This window comes from Chenopodium quinoa, unplaced genomic scaffold (assembly GCF_001683475.1).
Source record: "Chenopodium quinoa cultivar QQ74 unplaced genomic scaffold, ASM168347v1, whole genome shotgun sequence".
NCBI classification, from domain to species: Eukaryota; Viridiplantae; Streptophyta; class Magnoliopsida; order Caryophyllales; family Amaranthaceae; genus Chenopodium; species Chenopodium quinoa.
The window spans coordinates 2,221,708-2,237,084 of record NW_018743697.1 but is presented as its reverse complement, the minus strand read 5'-3'; the positions used below and the strand labels follow the sequence as shown (position 1 = coordinate 2,237,084).

Sequence of the window (15,377 nt, the reverse complement as noted above, 5' to 3'; positions counted from 1 at the left end):
TGATCGACTCAACGTACAAGACAAACAAGTACAAGTTCCCTCTGGTTGAGATGGTTGGGATGGCTCCAACGAACCAGAACTTTCTGATTGGTCATGCAATCATCAGGGATGAGACGGCTCCAAGTTATTATTGGGTGTTGGAGAAGCTGAGAAACTACATCGGGCCTAATGTTCATCCAGCAGCCATCGTCAGCGACTGTGAGGGAGGTCTCTTTGCCCCCATAGCAGAGCTGTTTCCCGAATCGAACCACTTATTGTGCACATGGCACATCAACAACTGCGTGAAAGTGAAAGCCTACAACCTTTTCAGGAAGAATTTGGAAATGGCAGAGAGATTGGTGAATGGTAAGTGGCGGAAGATCCTACAGGCTACCACAGAGGAAGCGTATGAGCGAGCATTGGCTAACTTCAGGGATTCGTACCAGTTGTGTCCGGCACTGGTGGACTATGTGATGCATCAATGGGTCCCTCATAGGGAAAAGTTTGTCAAATATTGGACAAACCAGGTACTTCATTTTGGGAACACTACAACATGTAGAGTTGAGAGCGCTCATAGAGCTACCAAGGACTGGATTGATTCATCGACCGCTGCTTTGGATACACTGTTCGCTAGACTGAACAAGTCAATTGAAACTCAGAAGAACGACATCAGGAACTCTCTAGAGGACTCCAGACGACGACATGGTACGATGTATAGCTATTTTATATTTAAGATTCTCCATGGTCGTGTGTCGCACTACTGCTTGGGGTTGATTCTCACGGAGCTGAACAGGGTGAGGGACTTGGCTGACGAAGTGTATACTCGGTGTGGGTGTACTATTTTAGTAACTCATGGATTACCTTGCGCATGCACCATTCATCGCGTTATTACAGAAGAAAGGGCGTCGTTACATGTTGATCAGGTCCATTCATTCTGGAGGACGCTTATTATTGGTGAGCATGCAGACAATCAAACGGCCGACCGTGAACAGGAAGAGTTGGAGCAGTTCCGTTCGATGTACGACCGAGTGTCCTCCAGCCATCCTTCTATTATTCGTGACGCTACTCATGTGCTTCATGACATGTTCCACCCGTCTAACTTAGATTATGAGGAACCCGAAGGAGTTGACCGTCCTCGAGGTCGACAGCGGCGGAACAGGAGTGCGTTTGAGTATATCCGTGGTCATGGTCGTGGTCGTTCTCGTGGTCGGACATCGTCATCTAGTCGTAGTTAATCTTCATCGTCTGTGAATATGCCCCTGAGAACTGGTACGTTTTGGTTGTTTTTATTGCACATAGTTTTAAAGTGTTACTCCTGTCTTCTTAACTGTCTATAATTAATTATTTGGTGAATAGGAAGAAACGATGTTGATCAGTTTCCGTACAAGGAAAGGATACCTGCGATCATCATGTCGTACGTGGAAGGGTGGAATGATGTAATCGGAGATGGTAACTGCGGATTCCGGGTCGTGGCTGATGTTTTTCAAATGGGCGAAGACAACTACGGTTTGGTGCGTGAGTTGATGTACAGCGAAATTGCCTCTAACCGAAATATTTATCGTCATGTGTACGAGGATGACTTGGATGGCGCTCTCCGACGTATCCGGTGGGGAGGTGGACCTTGCGGCGAAAATCATTATTTTGACGCGCCCCTAGATCTGTTTGCCGTTGCAAACATTTACAAATGCGCAGTCATGCATTTCGGCCTGGGAGTGCATAGTCAAGCTTATTATCCTTGTACCACGGTTCTCCCTTGGCGGTCGCGTGAGACTGTCACCACACCGGTCAGAGAGCTAGCTATTGCGTTTCTTGGGTCGTCATACAGACATTTCATCCGACTAGACATGTCAACCGATTTTCCGGTGCCACCGATTATACCTCGGTGGTACAACATTCGCACAGCGAGCGTAGAGGGTTGGGATGCGCTATATAATGACCGGATCCACGAATGGAACACCCTAGCTGCATTTTAGTTTTTCTTGTTTACATTCTTTATTTGTAATCTTATTTGTACGTTGCTCTTTTAATGAGAACATTAATATTTTATATTGTATTGCTTACTGCATTCTATATGTTGCATGGGTAAGTTGCGCGGATCCACGAACGGTTATATCAAAATTTAAAAACAACACTGATAATATGTTTAAGTTGGAAGCTAAAAGAACAATCTAAAATGTTACAATTTCACAACATAATGTCCAAAATAATGTTCTATAAATAAAATACAATAACCATCAGTAATCCCTCCTCGACGACGACTCCCACTGCGCAAGGGTATGTTCCAGACTATCAACAACAGCTCTCCCTGTTGCACTCATGCTGTCCTTCTCAAGAGAGAGTTTCTGAACGTCTTGCATTATCTTTCCCATCCACTGCATACAATAAAAAACAGAAGATGAAATACAATAACAACAAATAAAACTTAATTAAAAGACAACGATAAATATAATAAAAGACATACCGCTTCCGTGGCAGTAGGCGGTGGCACATAATCATCATCGCTGTGGTCGAGATCAGCGATCAACCTCGGGTGCGAATACCGGTTGAACCATTCCATGTAGTAATGGTCACACATGGGAGTAACCCCAGAGGGCGGCCGCTGCAACTCCGCTGTCCATAATCGAGCCACCATCGGAAACTGGTCCCACGTCCCGGTCATGATATCCGGCCATTCCACGACGTACTCCCTCGACGATGCAGGTCGGACCGCCTTCATCGGGCACGCCGGGGGAGGAGGGACAACTTGGACAAATCCAAGTTGGCGAAGACATCGCTGGGGCATGTACGCTTCGACGATGTCACGATACTGAATGAGTCCCGTGTACAGGGTCCTGGGTACCCTAACACTAGGGTTCGGGCCGAAAGGCATCCAGTTCACCTGTACAATTACAACATATAAAATATAATAACATGAATATAATATGTGCAAATAATAAAATGTAGACTCTATAAATAAACGTTACCTCTAAGGGGGACAGCCTGTCCAGCAATAACCGTATCGATCGGAGGCGGTCAACGGACTTCTTCTCCGAGCGGGGACTCCACGCACAAGCACGCGGCATCCCCTCATCAATAGGAACTGGGTCACGATGTGGTCGCAATGCAGGAAAATACTCGTATATCCAAGTCTGCAATAGAGTCAGACACCCAGTGATACCTGCCGCGTCAGCCCGACTCGCAAATCCTAGTTGGCGATACAAATACGCCAACGTAGCCGATCCCCAGGAAAACTGGCCTACACTGTCGGGGTCACACGCCTCTACGATGTCGCGTGGCCTGAGCTTGTTTCCGCCGCTCTTATCCGGAAACAAGGTACATCCGAGGAGTAGAAAAACATAAGCACTCAGCTGTGCGTCGGGCGTCCTACGTGCACTCGGGTACAAACACCGCTGCAACACAGATGCGATCTTCACACCTCCGTGTTCCCAAACACCTAGCGCCTCGGTGTACAGTGCAGCCCTTGTCCACCGCCAACAACTCCGCCAACGAATCTGCCTGATCCGCATCAGCCACAGCACAAAGTCGTTTACCCTCAACACGAATCCCCAGAATGGCCTCGACGTCATGTAACATGATCGTCATCTCACCGAACGGAAGGTGAAAAGAGTTTGTATCCGGCTGCCATCGCTCAATGAAAGCCGTGATCAGCGTACTGTCAATCTTATCGTGCATGGTGGCAGGAACGTGCTTCACCCCAGTGCCCTCCAGTCGCTCGAACATCTCGCTCTCCGCCGGCCAGGCCTCAGCCCATGTACGCAAAAAACTACAAGTCTTTTCCCGGGTATGACATTTCAACAACCCCGTAACTGAAGGCCTCTCCTGGTCCTCCCAAATACGGGCAGCTATGTGTCCTAGAAAGCTAGGAATCACACTCCCGTCAACAGGCCCACCGGGCACCTCACTCCTAACAACCCAAGAATCATTACCCGCCCTCGACCGTTTCCTGCTTGCCCCAGAGACAGTGGACGCAGATGATGTGCCAGATCTACTAACAAATCTACCACCCCTACCCTTACGCACCTCCACCATATGCGTCTCGTACATGTCATCAACCCTCTGACTGAATGGACCGTAATCATCATACGGTCCACTGCCATCGTCCACATCCTCATCCTCATCTGCGCCCTCCTCCTGCTCCTCCTCCTGGTCACCCTCCTCAGCATCATCATCGTCATCGTCATCCTCATCCCGACGGTGGATCCGTTCTCTACGAACTGAGGCCGAAATACCACGGGATCTGACATGTCTATGCCCCGACCTCTCCACTGAATAACTTCTACTAAGAAGCTCTATATTCTTCCCCCCACCATGACGACCCTACACAAAATTTTAAAATATATAAACATACAAAAATTTATACGATAAATAATCATCATCGCAAATCAAATACACTAAAAACAAACAAATAATAGTAAACAAAATATAAACGTAGAAAAAATACAACGTAATTGAAAAAATATATAAAAATAAACAACAAAATATAAAAACAATTCAAAATTATATTACAAAAAAAAAAAAAAAAAAAATTTAAAAACAATTTTTTAGAAAAATTTAAAAAAAAAAAAAAAGGGGGGGGGGCGCCCTGGCTGGACGCCCAGCCGGCGGTGGTGGCGCCAGATGCAGACGCCGCCACCAGTTGGCTGGCGTCTGGGCTGGACGCCACCGCCACGGTTGTGGCGTTTACAGACTAAACGCCACAACCGTGGCGGTGGCGTCCAGCCCAGACGCCAGCCAACTGGTGGCGGCGTCTGCATCTGGCGCCACCACCGCCGGCTGGGCGTCCAGCCAGGGCGCCCCACCGCGTTCACGGCGGTTTTCCCCCTTTTTTTTTTTTTTTAAACAAAATATACCTTTCCACCTTGGGACATCCTTCCCTCCGCCGCCGCCGCCACTTCCTTGCCTTGCCGCCTCGACATTGCCGTTATTTTGAATTTTTTTTTTTTAGAGAGGTTGAAAGAAGATGAGCAATGAGAGTGTGAGTGATGAGAGTGTGAGTGATGAGAGTGTGAGTGTTTTTTTTTTTTTAAGGTCAAGGGCAATTTAGGGAAACCAAGTGAATTTTGTGGGCTTTATGTAGTAATTTGTGGGCGATGTTTAACAAATCCCTTATTTTCCAAGTCACCAATTTGTTAACGAGTTGAATTAAACGATCACTAATAAATAAACAACTCATATAAAACAAGTTATGGGTTTACTAATTGAACCAGGATTAAGGGCCTGTTCATATTTACTGAATTGAGCTGAACTGATTAGAGCTGAAGTGAACTGAACTGAAAATAAGTAAATATGAACAGGCCCTAAATAGCTACATAGCGTAAACACATACTCCGTAATAGGTTGTAAAGGAGTCAAATAAATAATGACTAACGTGTTAGGACTTATTCAGATCGTTTCAATTTCGAGTTTAGTCATTTTTGGTAGACCTGATCAAGTCGAACCCAACTCGCAAGCCTGATTTTGGACAGTTTGTTCCGGCTTGATTAATTAAAAAAATTGGGCGGGCTTGGGAAATCAATTTTATGCTTTTTTACTTAATTTTTTTAGCTTGGCCCGAAAAGCCCGCATGGCCCGGGTAGTTTGGACGGGTTTGGGTTCATATATTCTGGCCCCAAGATTGGCCCGACCCAATAAAAGGGCTTAATTTTTTGCTCTCGGCCCAGACCAAACCCATTCATGCCTAAACTCAGCTTGGCCCAGCCCAGCCCAAACCCATTCCTGCCCAAACTCAGCCTGGCCGGTAATTACATAAGTGATATCCAAAGCGCATTTCCATTACATAAAAGCCCAAAAAATGGCCCACTATACCAAACAGAAGGCCATTATCATAAAACCCGAAGTATCAGAAGAAACCCTAACCATTTAAGCCCCTATTTCAATTGTTAGTCGAGACCAAAACCCTAATTTCACCATTTCTCTACTGCAGCAGCCATGGGTAACTCTATCTATCTCTTTCTTGTTCGAATTTGCGCAACAATTTTGATCATTGTTCAATATGATAACTGTGAATTATGATTGCAGTTTCAGGCTCAGGAGTAATGGCGAAGAGAGTGGTCGTGGATGCCCGACACCACATGTTGGGGCGTCTAGCCTCCATTGTTGCAAAGGAGCTTCTTACTGGGCAACGCGTTGTTGTGGTTCGTTGCGAAGAGATCGCACTTTCTGGTGGTCTTGTGAGGCAGAAGATGAAGTACCTTCGATTTCTTCGTAAGAGGATGAACACTAAGCCTTCTCACGGTCCTATTCATTTCCGTGCTCCTTCTAAGATCTTCTGGCGTACTGTTCGAGGGTATTTCCTGCTTTTCTCTTTTTGTTGGATTCTGGATTTAGGTTTTTCCATCTTTTTATTTGGTATTTTATATGCTTGATTGATACATGATGATATAGGATTGCTTCTATGTTTGAGAAATGTAATTTGTTTCATGAATTATTTTGCGATTTTACACTTAATTTGTTTATGCTTGAAAATTGGATGTGAATTTATTTAGCTAAGTGTGATGTTTAGAGGATAGAGTACTTATTTCTGCCTGTTTTTGATTTAATGACTAAATCCTGTTTTTTTTATTTTTTTTAATTTTTTTTTTATTTTTATTTTTTTATTTTTATTTTTAATTTAAAGATGACGCATTTTGTTGAATCAAGTTATTAGGGCTATAATTCTGATTGTTGTAGATTAAAGTTTGCCTCCAAGATTGTTTATCTCATATCACAAATTGCTACATTTGTTTTTCTGCCACATTATTAAAAAGCTTTTATTACTTGAAATACACAGTAGAAGAAAAAGATTGAATAGTGAGATAAAATATGGTTGGATCGTCTCGTAGATTAATACTCTTATGGTTGTAGAGGTTCTGGTCTCCTTGTGATTAGAGTTTGATTTTTTGTTTAGTGATCATCGTTTGTGGTAAATGGTAATGATTGTGAAATTGCTTGTTTAGTATGATTCCTCACAAGACAAAGAGGGGAGCCGCTGCATTGGCAAGGTTGAAGGTGTATGAAGGAGTTCCCCCACCTTATGACAAAATCAAGAGGGTGGTTGTTCCCGACGCTCTTAAGTGAGTTGGTTTATTGTTTATTCTTTTTTTTTTTGAAAGAATTTATTGTTTATTCTTATATTGTTGATTACAGTTCGTAATTTGATTTTGCTGTGTCAATTTTGGGTTCTTTAAGTATTGACTGTATCATTTGTTGGGGAAATTCAGGGTGTTGAGGCTTCAAAAGGGTCACAAGTACTGCTTGCTTGGCCGTCTATCAAAGGAAGTCGGCTGGAACCACTACGACACCATCAGGGTACGCATATTTTTTATTAGCTTTTGTCGTTTATCTTTTACTTTTTTGCTTGTTGAACCTCATTTAAATTGTTTTTTGGCTCATGTTTAGTTACTATCATGTTATAATTGTGGTGATTTATTATACTTGGTTGATACATAGACTTCAATTAGTTTCTATTGTGGACTTCAATTAGTATGTATTTGAATTGATATTTTTGCCCCCTCTATCTGCTGATGCTTACTAATGAGGCGTTGTTTTAATATACACATTCTCTAATTTAGGAACTTGTCTGCTTGAAGTTTAGAATTTTATGCTTGCATGACTTGTTTGCTATGATGGAAACCTTGTTATGATATTTGATCTCATCTGTTCTTGAATTCTGGAACTATGAACTAAATCTGTCTTTACTTGCTGTGTTGGTATTTCTCTGCTGATTGTTGTTTTTACTTGCAGGAGCTTGAGGAGAAGAGAAAGGAGAGGTCCAAGGTTGTTTACGAAAGGAAGAAGCAGCTAAACAAATTGAGGGTGAAGGCTGAGAAGGCAACTGAGGAGAAGCTTGGTTCCCAACTAGAAATTCTTGCACCAGTCAAGTATTGAGGATAGAAGTTGATTGCTTCCAGTTTGGTTAAACTAGACAAATTGAGTTGTTTTATACTTTTATGTACTGCCATAGTCTTAAATCATTTGTGTCATACATCCATCATCTTTGTTATCGTGTTTTTTGGCACTAATTTTGATTTTGTTGGCCACCTAATATGATGAATGTAGGTCATTTGTTGTGGTGCGTAACTTTTTTGAGCATATATAGTCTCTGTTTTACGTGAGTAAATCTTAATCTAGCTTATCTTAGGCTAAGAGTTTGTCAAGACCTAAACTTAAACCTTGGCTTTTGCTTGTGAAGCTCCAATTTATACCTTAAGCAACATACTACAGTTTGACATATGTGCTCCTAGACTAAATTTACAGGACAAGCAGGCTGCAGAAGTGTAGTTAACAAGGATGTTGGATTTTGATTTTGTTGGACTCCTTTCCCTTCACTATGGATCTGGTAGACACTGTAGGCTGTAGAGAATTGTCTAACTGGTTATGAACTTATGTTAGCTTCACGCACAGCCACAGCCTTCCCCTCCCCAACCACTACTATACAACGGTTACAACCCGTCTCCTTACCTTCCAGGCAAGCAGGTTACTCGCACATGCTTATTAGGAGGGCGAAGAGGGTGGATCTGTGGAAGAAACAGGTTACTTGCACATGCTTATGAGGAGGGCAAAGAGGGTGGGTGAAGTTCTTTAATTCTTTGCCAAACGAGCTCAACTAACTACTATTATGGGCTTATGGTTCTCAACCTCTATCATAGTGACTAGTCGTAGTATGTGGGACTACACTACTAATTTTGCCTTTAAATTATCCTTCGGTGTACTGGGTGAGCAGGTCCTTACATGTGCCTTGTTGATTCATAAATTGCACAAGTTTAGCATGAGATGCATCTTTGAAAGTTGGTTAGAGCCTCTCATAATTTATTCATCGCAAATTGGGTAGAGCCTTTCATTATTCGTAGTATGAACAACTCCGCCAACAAAAACCGCCACATGGTGGCGATGCCGTACCCCGGCAGAGGCCACGTAAACCCCATGCTAAACTTATGTAAGCTTATCCTTACAAAATCCAATGATATCCTCATCACTTTTGTTGTCACTGAAGAATGGCTTAGCTTCCTCAGCTCTGAGTTCCCACAACCACCGGCTAACTTCCGGTTCGCTTCACTTCCTCAAGTCATACCTTCTGAAATAGGCCGATCCGGTGATTTTCCCGGGTTCGTAGAAGCTGTACTGACCAAGCTTCAGGACCCCTTTGAGCGGCTCTTAGACCGACTCGAACCGCCAACAACAGCTATTGTTTACGACATGATTTTGTATTGGATTGTCGGTGTTGGGGATCGTAGGAATATTCCGGTGGCAATACTTGTTACGTTCTCGGCTTCCTTCTTATCTGTTGTTTCTCACTTCGACTTGTTGATCCAACATGGTCATTTCCCCGTTCATGTATCAGGTAACTTTAGTTGTAATTTTTTCTTTTACATGGTCTATGTTAGATAAAGTATGTCTAAAATTGAAGTAACTTTTGCTGTTATTGTTTTCTGTCTTATAAGTTTTGTTTATTATAACGGTTCAAAGAATAATATTGCATACCATAAGTACCCTCACTTGACAAGATTAATCTGTGATAAGTTGAAGCCACCAAAACACTCTCTCAATACTTAGGCCCTGTTTGATTCACCTTAATTTTGCTGAACTGATATTATTTTTACTGAACTGAACTTATTTTTACTGAACTGAAATTATTTTTACTGATTTTCTATTATAATTCTTTTTTAAGAAAACTGAATTTTACTGATCTGACCTTATTTTTACTGAACTGAAATTATTTTTACTTAATAAGAAAAATTGAACAAACCTGAATCACCAGAAAAAAAATTGAGATAATAATCAATTAAAAAATCGATCAACTAGATTACGAACAGAAAAATTGGGAGTAAGCGAAGATCGAGCTCAAACTTAGGCCCTATTCTCTTCACCTTAAAAAAAATAATATTAAGTAAAAATAATTTCAGTTCAGTAAAAATAAGTTTAGTTCAGTAAAATTAATTTCAGTTCAAAAAAAATAATTTCAGTTCAGTAAAAATAAGTTCAGTTCAGTAAAATTCAGTTTTCTTAAAGAAGAATTATAATAAAAAATTAGTAAAAATAATTTCAGTTCAGTAAGTAAAAATAAGTTTAGTTCAATAAAAATAATTTCAGTTCAGCAAAATTAAGGTGAATCAAACAGAGCCTTAACAACAAAATATATACTAATTTTCTTTCAAGTTTTCAACATTAGAGGGCTAACTTGAACATTTTGTATAAACTAGAAAGAGGAGATGAGATTGTGGACTATATTCCGGGTCTCCCCTCAACAACTATTGCGGATTTGCCAACATTCTACCATGGAGATGGCAGGAAGATATTACACCGTGTACTCGAAGCAGTTGCTGTTATGGGCAATGCACAGTATATTCTGTCCACATCTATCTATGAATTTGAAGAGCAAGTGATAGATTGCCTTGAATCAAAATTTCCTATTCGAATTTATAACATTGGTCCAATGATACCATACTTCAACCTTAGTAGTGAATTAGTTGGAGATTCTAACAACGAGGAGTACTACTTCAAGTGGTTGGATTCTCAACCAAGAGGCTCAGTGTTGTACATTTCTCAAGGAAGTTTTCTTTCAGCCTCAAATGATCAAATCCAAGAGATTGTCGCGGGCATTAAGGAGAGTCGTGTCGAATTCATGTGGGTAACTCGCGGTGATAATTCAAGATTCAAAGATGGAGACATTAGTGATCAAGACGGAATTTTAGTACCTTGGTGTGATCAATTAAGGGTGTTGTGTCACCCTTCTACAGGAGGATTTTGGACGCATTGTGGGTGGAATTCGACTTCAGAAGGTATATATGCTGGTGTTCCTATGCTCACTTGTCCTATATTTTGGGATCAAACTCTCAACAGCAAGTTCATTGTGAATGATTTGAAGATTGGATGGAGAATGATAAATAATGACGCGGGAAAATTAGTTTCAAGGCAGGAAATAGCACGACTTGTAAGAAAGTTTATGGACCCTGAAAATGATGATCGAAAGGAGATGGTTAGAAGAGCAACAAATTTCCGTGATACTTGTAGAAAGGCAATTTTCGACGGAGGTTCAGCTGCTTCTGACCTTGAGGCTTTCTTCAACAAAATTGGTAATGCATAAGTAAAGTTATGACATTATGAGGTACTTATTATATTGTCCTATGCTTGTTTTTATTTGTAGCAAATATTAAAACTAAAAAGAAACGGAGAAGGAAGTATTTATATTAAGCAATTGTTGAGTTGTCATATATTCCGTTATTTGAATGCACAAATACTATGAATAGCTCCTCAAACTATATTAAAGAGAATTGTAATGGACAAAAACAATTTGTTTCATTTTAATTGATTTAGTGCTTGCTTTTGGATTCTCAAAATCTTAAAATTAATACCAATAAGGTAAAGATAAGCTTTGAAAACAGAGGAATTTCTAGCTTGATCAATCACTGCTATCCACCACTGATGATGCATGTGCCATCAGCTCCCTAGAAAACAATGCAGGATCAACATCGCGTTCTGCCCACCTGCCACAGTAATGGCAGCAGTCGCAACACAAAGTATATATATTCGACTATTCAGGCAGTATCAGTTAGTAAAGAGTAAGGAAGTATGCATACTGCATACCCTGACACTCCATCTGCAACAGCTATAGCTCCACCGCCATGGCTGCTTATGAAAAAACATCTTCTCCTCCCCTTTCAATCTACAAAGGCAGAACTATCATATCAATTCCCTTTCATAGGCTATACAAAGAATTGAATGCCGCGGGAAAAATAGAAAGCAGCAAAAGACTTAAGAAGACTACCTACATACCTTGTTTGGATGAGGTATAAGATGTGTTCCAACACAAAGTGACATCTATGACCTATGAATAATCACAATTCACAATCATCAGATATAATAACATGTAATTCTGCACTTTTATCAACTAAAATACCACCAGGTAATGACTTTAAATTAGTTGATGCTTTGTATATACAATTCATAAATCATAACTACTGAAGATTTCCCTAACCTATATATTATTGGTCATAATAAGGTTTTACTAGTACAAGTAACAACCCATCACAAATTTGAAATAATATCAAGCTTATATTGAATAGAATCAAATGAAAGACTCTTGTAAAATACTCAAAGAATCATACTAGACCATGAAATAGTACTAAGCATCATCCAATCTCATAAACTAGCAAGCTCAAACGGTAAGATTTAATGAAAGAATTGTGTAGGATTTGATCATAATCTTTTCTTGTTTTCCAACTAACAGTTATATGCTATACAATATGATAGTTTAAACAATTGAAAAAAAAAGAATGTATAAATAAGAACATTACTTGATAGGATAAGTAACTTGAGATGAAAGAGCAGCAACATTAAAAAGTGGAAGCAGGGTAATTCTGTTGCCTAATGATAGTTTCGTCGCTTTCGTTGGTAATAAAAATGATCTCAATGAAGATCTGAATGCACTGCTACTACTTACCACCATTTTTCTCTTCTCCTTTTCCTTTCTTCGGTAAATCTCTTCACCTTATCAATCTTATGGACTCGTTTCTTTTGGGGGATAAGCAATGCAGATAACTTTGAAATTATTATTATTTAGTTAATAAAGAAAGAAAATGTTATCAATAAGCACCAGTGGTCTAGTGGTAGAATAGTACCCTGCCACGGTACAGACCCGGGTTCGATTCCCGGCTGGTGCAATTTTTTTTCTTTCCCCAACATTTTTGACTTTTTTCCCGTACAATCCAAAATTTGTATATATACTTTACAAGACTAGCGATACATCACTAATGTGAAATAAAAATCGGTATTAAAAGCAAAAACAACTTTTGAATACATGAAGAGAACATGATTTTTACAATTTTACTAGACCATTGATATACAACTAAGGTGAAATAAAAATTAGTATTTAAAGCAAAAACAACTTTTGAACACATAAGAGAACATCATTTTTTTTTTGGGAAATAAGGGTCATAGATGAGGGCATACAAAGTAATACCTCTGGTCCAAATTACTCGCAACTTTGGAATATTTTATACCTCACAAATAATACCCCAAAGTTGCGAGTAATTTGAACCGGAGGTATATATAACTTTTGAAATTATGCAAATTGCTTATTTTAAGAACCAATTTTGAAATTTTGTGCCTAGCCTTTGCCATGTTTGGTACAATTTTGTTAGTAGAGCTGTCAAAATTTGACTCGACCCGAAATACCGACTCAAATCCGATTATTAACCGACCCATCTGAACTCGAAAAAAATGGTGACCCAAACCCGACCTGAAACCAACCCTAGACCCGAGTTGACCCAAGTATGTGAGACCCGAATCCGAACATGAACTGATTTGGAGATGACCCGACCTGAATGTAATTCGTAAATTATTGACTTGAACTGAACCCGACTTGAACCGAAATTGACCCAAACCCGTTTTAACTCTTCAACACCCGAATTTAGCCCGACTTGTTACTAACCTGACCTGAATTCAACCTGGCCCGAATTTAACCCAACCCGTTACAAACCCGACCCGAAATCAACCCGACTTGTTATTGACCTGACCCAAATTCAACCTGACTTATTGACCCGACCCGAATTTTACCAGACCTATTACTAAGCAGACCCAAAAATTCATCCCAATCTGTTATTAACTCGACTCGAAATCAACACGACTTGTTATTGACCCGACCTAAATTCAACCCAAATTGTTCCTGACCCGATTTTAAATCACCTTAAATGCAATTTAGATTTTAAACCACCTTATTATTGTTGATCAAAGCATTTTGTCTAGGGAGACCAAGTCGGTCCAAGCCAGCAAAAGAAAGGAGCATCATCCTCAAATTTAGGAGTTAAATATAATATATATTTGTTGTATGGTCAAAGGAGATAATTATCATCCTAAATTATAGACTATAATTCCGTAGTATATTGCCATATATATTATAGTCAAAGGAAATAATTAGCTTGATAAAAATGATAATTATCTATTTATAGTTAGTTGAACCCGAACATAACCTCACTTAGAAATGACCCGACCTGATTGTAACCTACAAATTATTGACTTGAACATAACCCGACTTGAATCCAAAAATGACTCGACTTGAAAATTACCCAACCTGATTATAACCCGCAAATTATTGACTTGAACCGAACACGACTTAAACCCGAGAATGACTCGACTTGAAAATGACCCGACCTAATTATAACCCGTAAATTATTGACTTGAACCGAACCCGACAATTACCCTAAATCCGTTTTAACCCATGAAAACCCATATTTAACCCGACCTAATGTTCACCCGACCCGAATATAACCCGACCTGTTATTAACCCGACCCAAACCCAATAAGATCTATGACCCGACTAAAGCATGACCCAACCCACTCTTACCGACCCAAACCTGACCTGTTTACCCAAATTGACAACTCTACCCGAAACCTCCAAAATTTCTCAAAAAATGTGAAATTCAATTTTGGAATTTTTCGAATTTTTTTAGCCCCGCAAATAATAATTGCCTAAATGTTTACCATAGTCCTTAATATCCTCCGGGAGTCCTATTGGGTGAGTGGAACCTTCCAATTTGCATTTAAACGACCAATTTACCGGTTTACAACTTGTACCGATTTCATTAACTCAAGCCTACCAAGAACATTAATGACAACAAATAATGATCATATATGGTTCGAAACAACATTATATGACCCCGAGACATATCCCCTAGAATTTCAAGACTTTAAGACAACGGGCCCCGAAACATCCAAAATTTCTCAAAAAGTGTGGATATTATTAGCCTTCAATTTTGGAATTTTTTTGACTTTTTTTCACCCAGAAATAAAAATTGACGAAATGTTTACCATGGTCCCTTATATCCTCCGGGAGTCCAATTGGGTGGGCGGAACCATCCAATATGCCTTTAAACGACCAATTTACCGGTTTACAACTTGCACCGATTTCATTAATTTAAGCCAACCACGAACATTTATGACAACAAATAATGATCATATATGATTCGAAACGGCGTTATATGACTACGAGATGTATCTCATAAAATTTCAAGAATTTTCGACACCGGCCTTCGAAAACTCAAAAATTTCTCAAAAAGTGTGTATATTAGCCTTTAGTTTTGGATTTTTTTGACTGTTTTTTTACCCGGATATAAAAATTGCTGATATGTTTACCATGGATCCTAATACCCTCCGGGAGTCCAATTGGGTGGTTGGAATCATCCGATTTGCCTTTAAATAACCAATTTACCTATTTACAACTTACACCGATTTCATTAATTCAAGCCTACCACTTACATTTATGACAAAAAATAATGATAATATATTGTTCCAAAGGACATTATATATATGACTCCGAGATTTATTCCCTAGAATTTTAAGACTTTTCGAAACCGGACCCCAATGACTCCAAAATTTCTCAAAAAGCGTGGATATTAGCCTTCAACTTTGGAATTTTTTAACTT

At 39.8% G+C, this 15,377-nt stretch overlaps 2 protein-coding genes, 1 long non-coding RNA gene and 1 other non-coding gene across 4 annotated transcripts; 3 read left to right on the top strand and 1 right to left on the bottom strand.

Annotated features, from left to right (window-relative positions):
* The first annotated feature begins 5,792 nt into the window (after positions 1 to 5,792).
* LOC110684168 (60S ribosomal protein L13a-4-like) lies at positions 5,793 to 8,037 on the top strand. Its single transcript, XM_021860579.1, has 5 exons — positions 5,793 to 5,911; positions 5,998 to 6,265; positions 6,915 to 7,031; positions 7,179 to 7,266; positions 7,702 to 8,037. The coding sequence occupies exons 1-5, from the start codon at positions 5,908 to 5,910 to the stop codon at positions 7,843 to 7,845; spliced, it is 621 nt and encodes a 206-aa protein (XP_021716271.1). The 5' UTR covers positions 5,793 to 5,907; the 3' UTR covers positions 7,846 to 8,037.
* Positions 8,038 to 8,170: 133 nt separating this feature from the next.
* LOC110684167 (UDP-glycosyltransferase 87A1-like) lies at positions 8,171 to 11,168 on the top strand. The gene is made up of 2 exons (XM_021860577.1): positions 8,171 to 9,298; positions 10,158 to 11,168. Exons 1-2 carry the CDS (start codon positions 8,809 to 8,811, stop codon positions 11,039 to 11,041), a joined length of 1,374 nt encoding a protein of 457 aa, XP_021716269.1. The 5' UTR covers positions 8,171 to 8,808; the 3' UTR covers positions 11,042 to 11,168.
* Positions 11,085 to 12,435, bottom strand: LOC110684169. Its single transcript, XR_002503743.1, has 3 exons — positions 12,252 to 12,435; positions 11,731 to 11,782; positions 11,085 to 11,620 (listed from the first exon to the last, which is right to left on the bottom strand). It is a non-coding gene; the product is annotated as an uncharacterized LOC110684169 (long non-coding RNA).
* A 111-nt stretch (positions 12,436 to 12,546) lies between these two features.
* On the top strand, positions 12,547 to 12,617 carry TRNAG-GCC. The gene has a single exon. It is a non-coding gene; the product is annotated as a tRNA-Gly (tRNA).
* The last annotated feature ends 2,760 nt before the right edge of the window (positions 12,618 to 15,377 follow it).

Excerpts from the sequence above, each read along its gene's own strand:
- LOC110684168 (XM_021860579.1), top strand. Across the intron at positions 7,032-7,178 it reads GTTGTTCCCGACGCTCTTAA|GGTGTTGAGGCTTCAAAAGG; the intron begins GTGAGTTGGTTT and ends GGGGAAATTCAG. Across the intron at positions 7,267-7,701 it reads ACCACTACGACACCATCAGG|GAGCTTGAGGAGAAGAGAAA; the intron begins GTACGCATATTT and ends TTTTACTTGCAG.
- LOC110684167 (XM_021860577.1), top strand. The coding sequence starts at position 8,809 with ATGAACAACTCCGCCAACAAAAACCGCCACATGGTGGCGATGCCGTAC. Across the intron at positions 9,299-10,157 it reads TTTCCCCGTTCATGTATCAG|AAAGAGGAGATGAGATTGTG; the intron begins GTAACTTTAGTT and ends TGTATAAACTAG.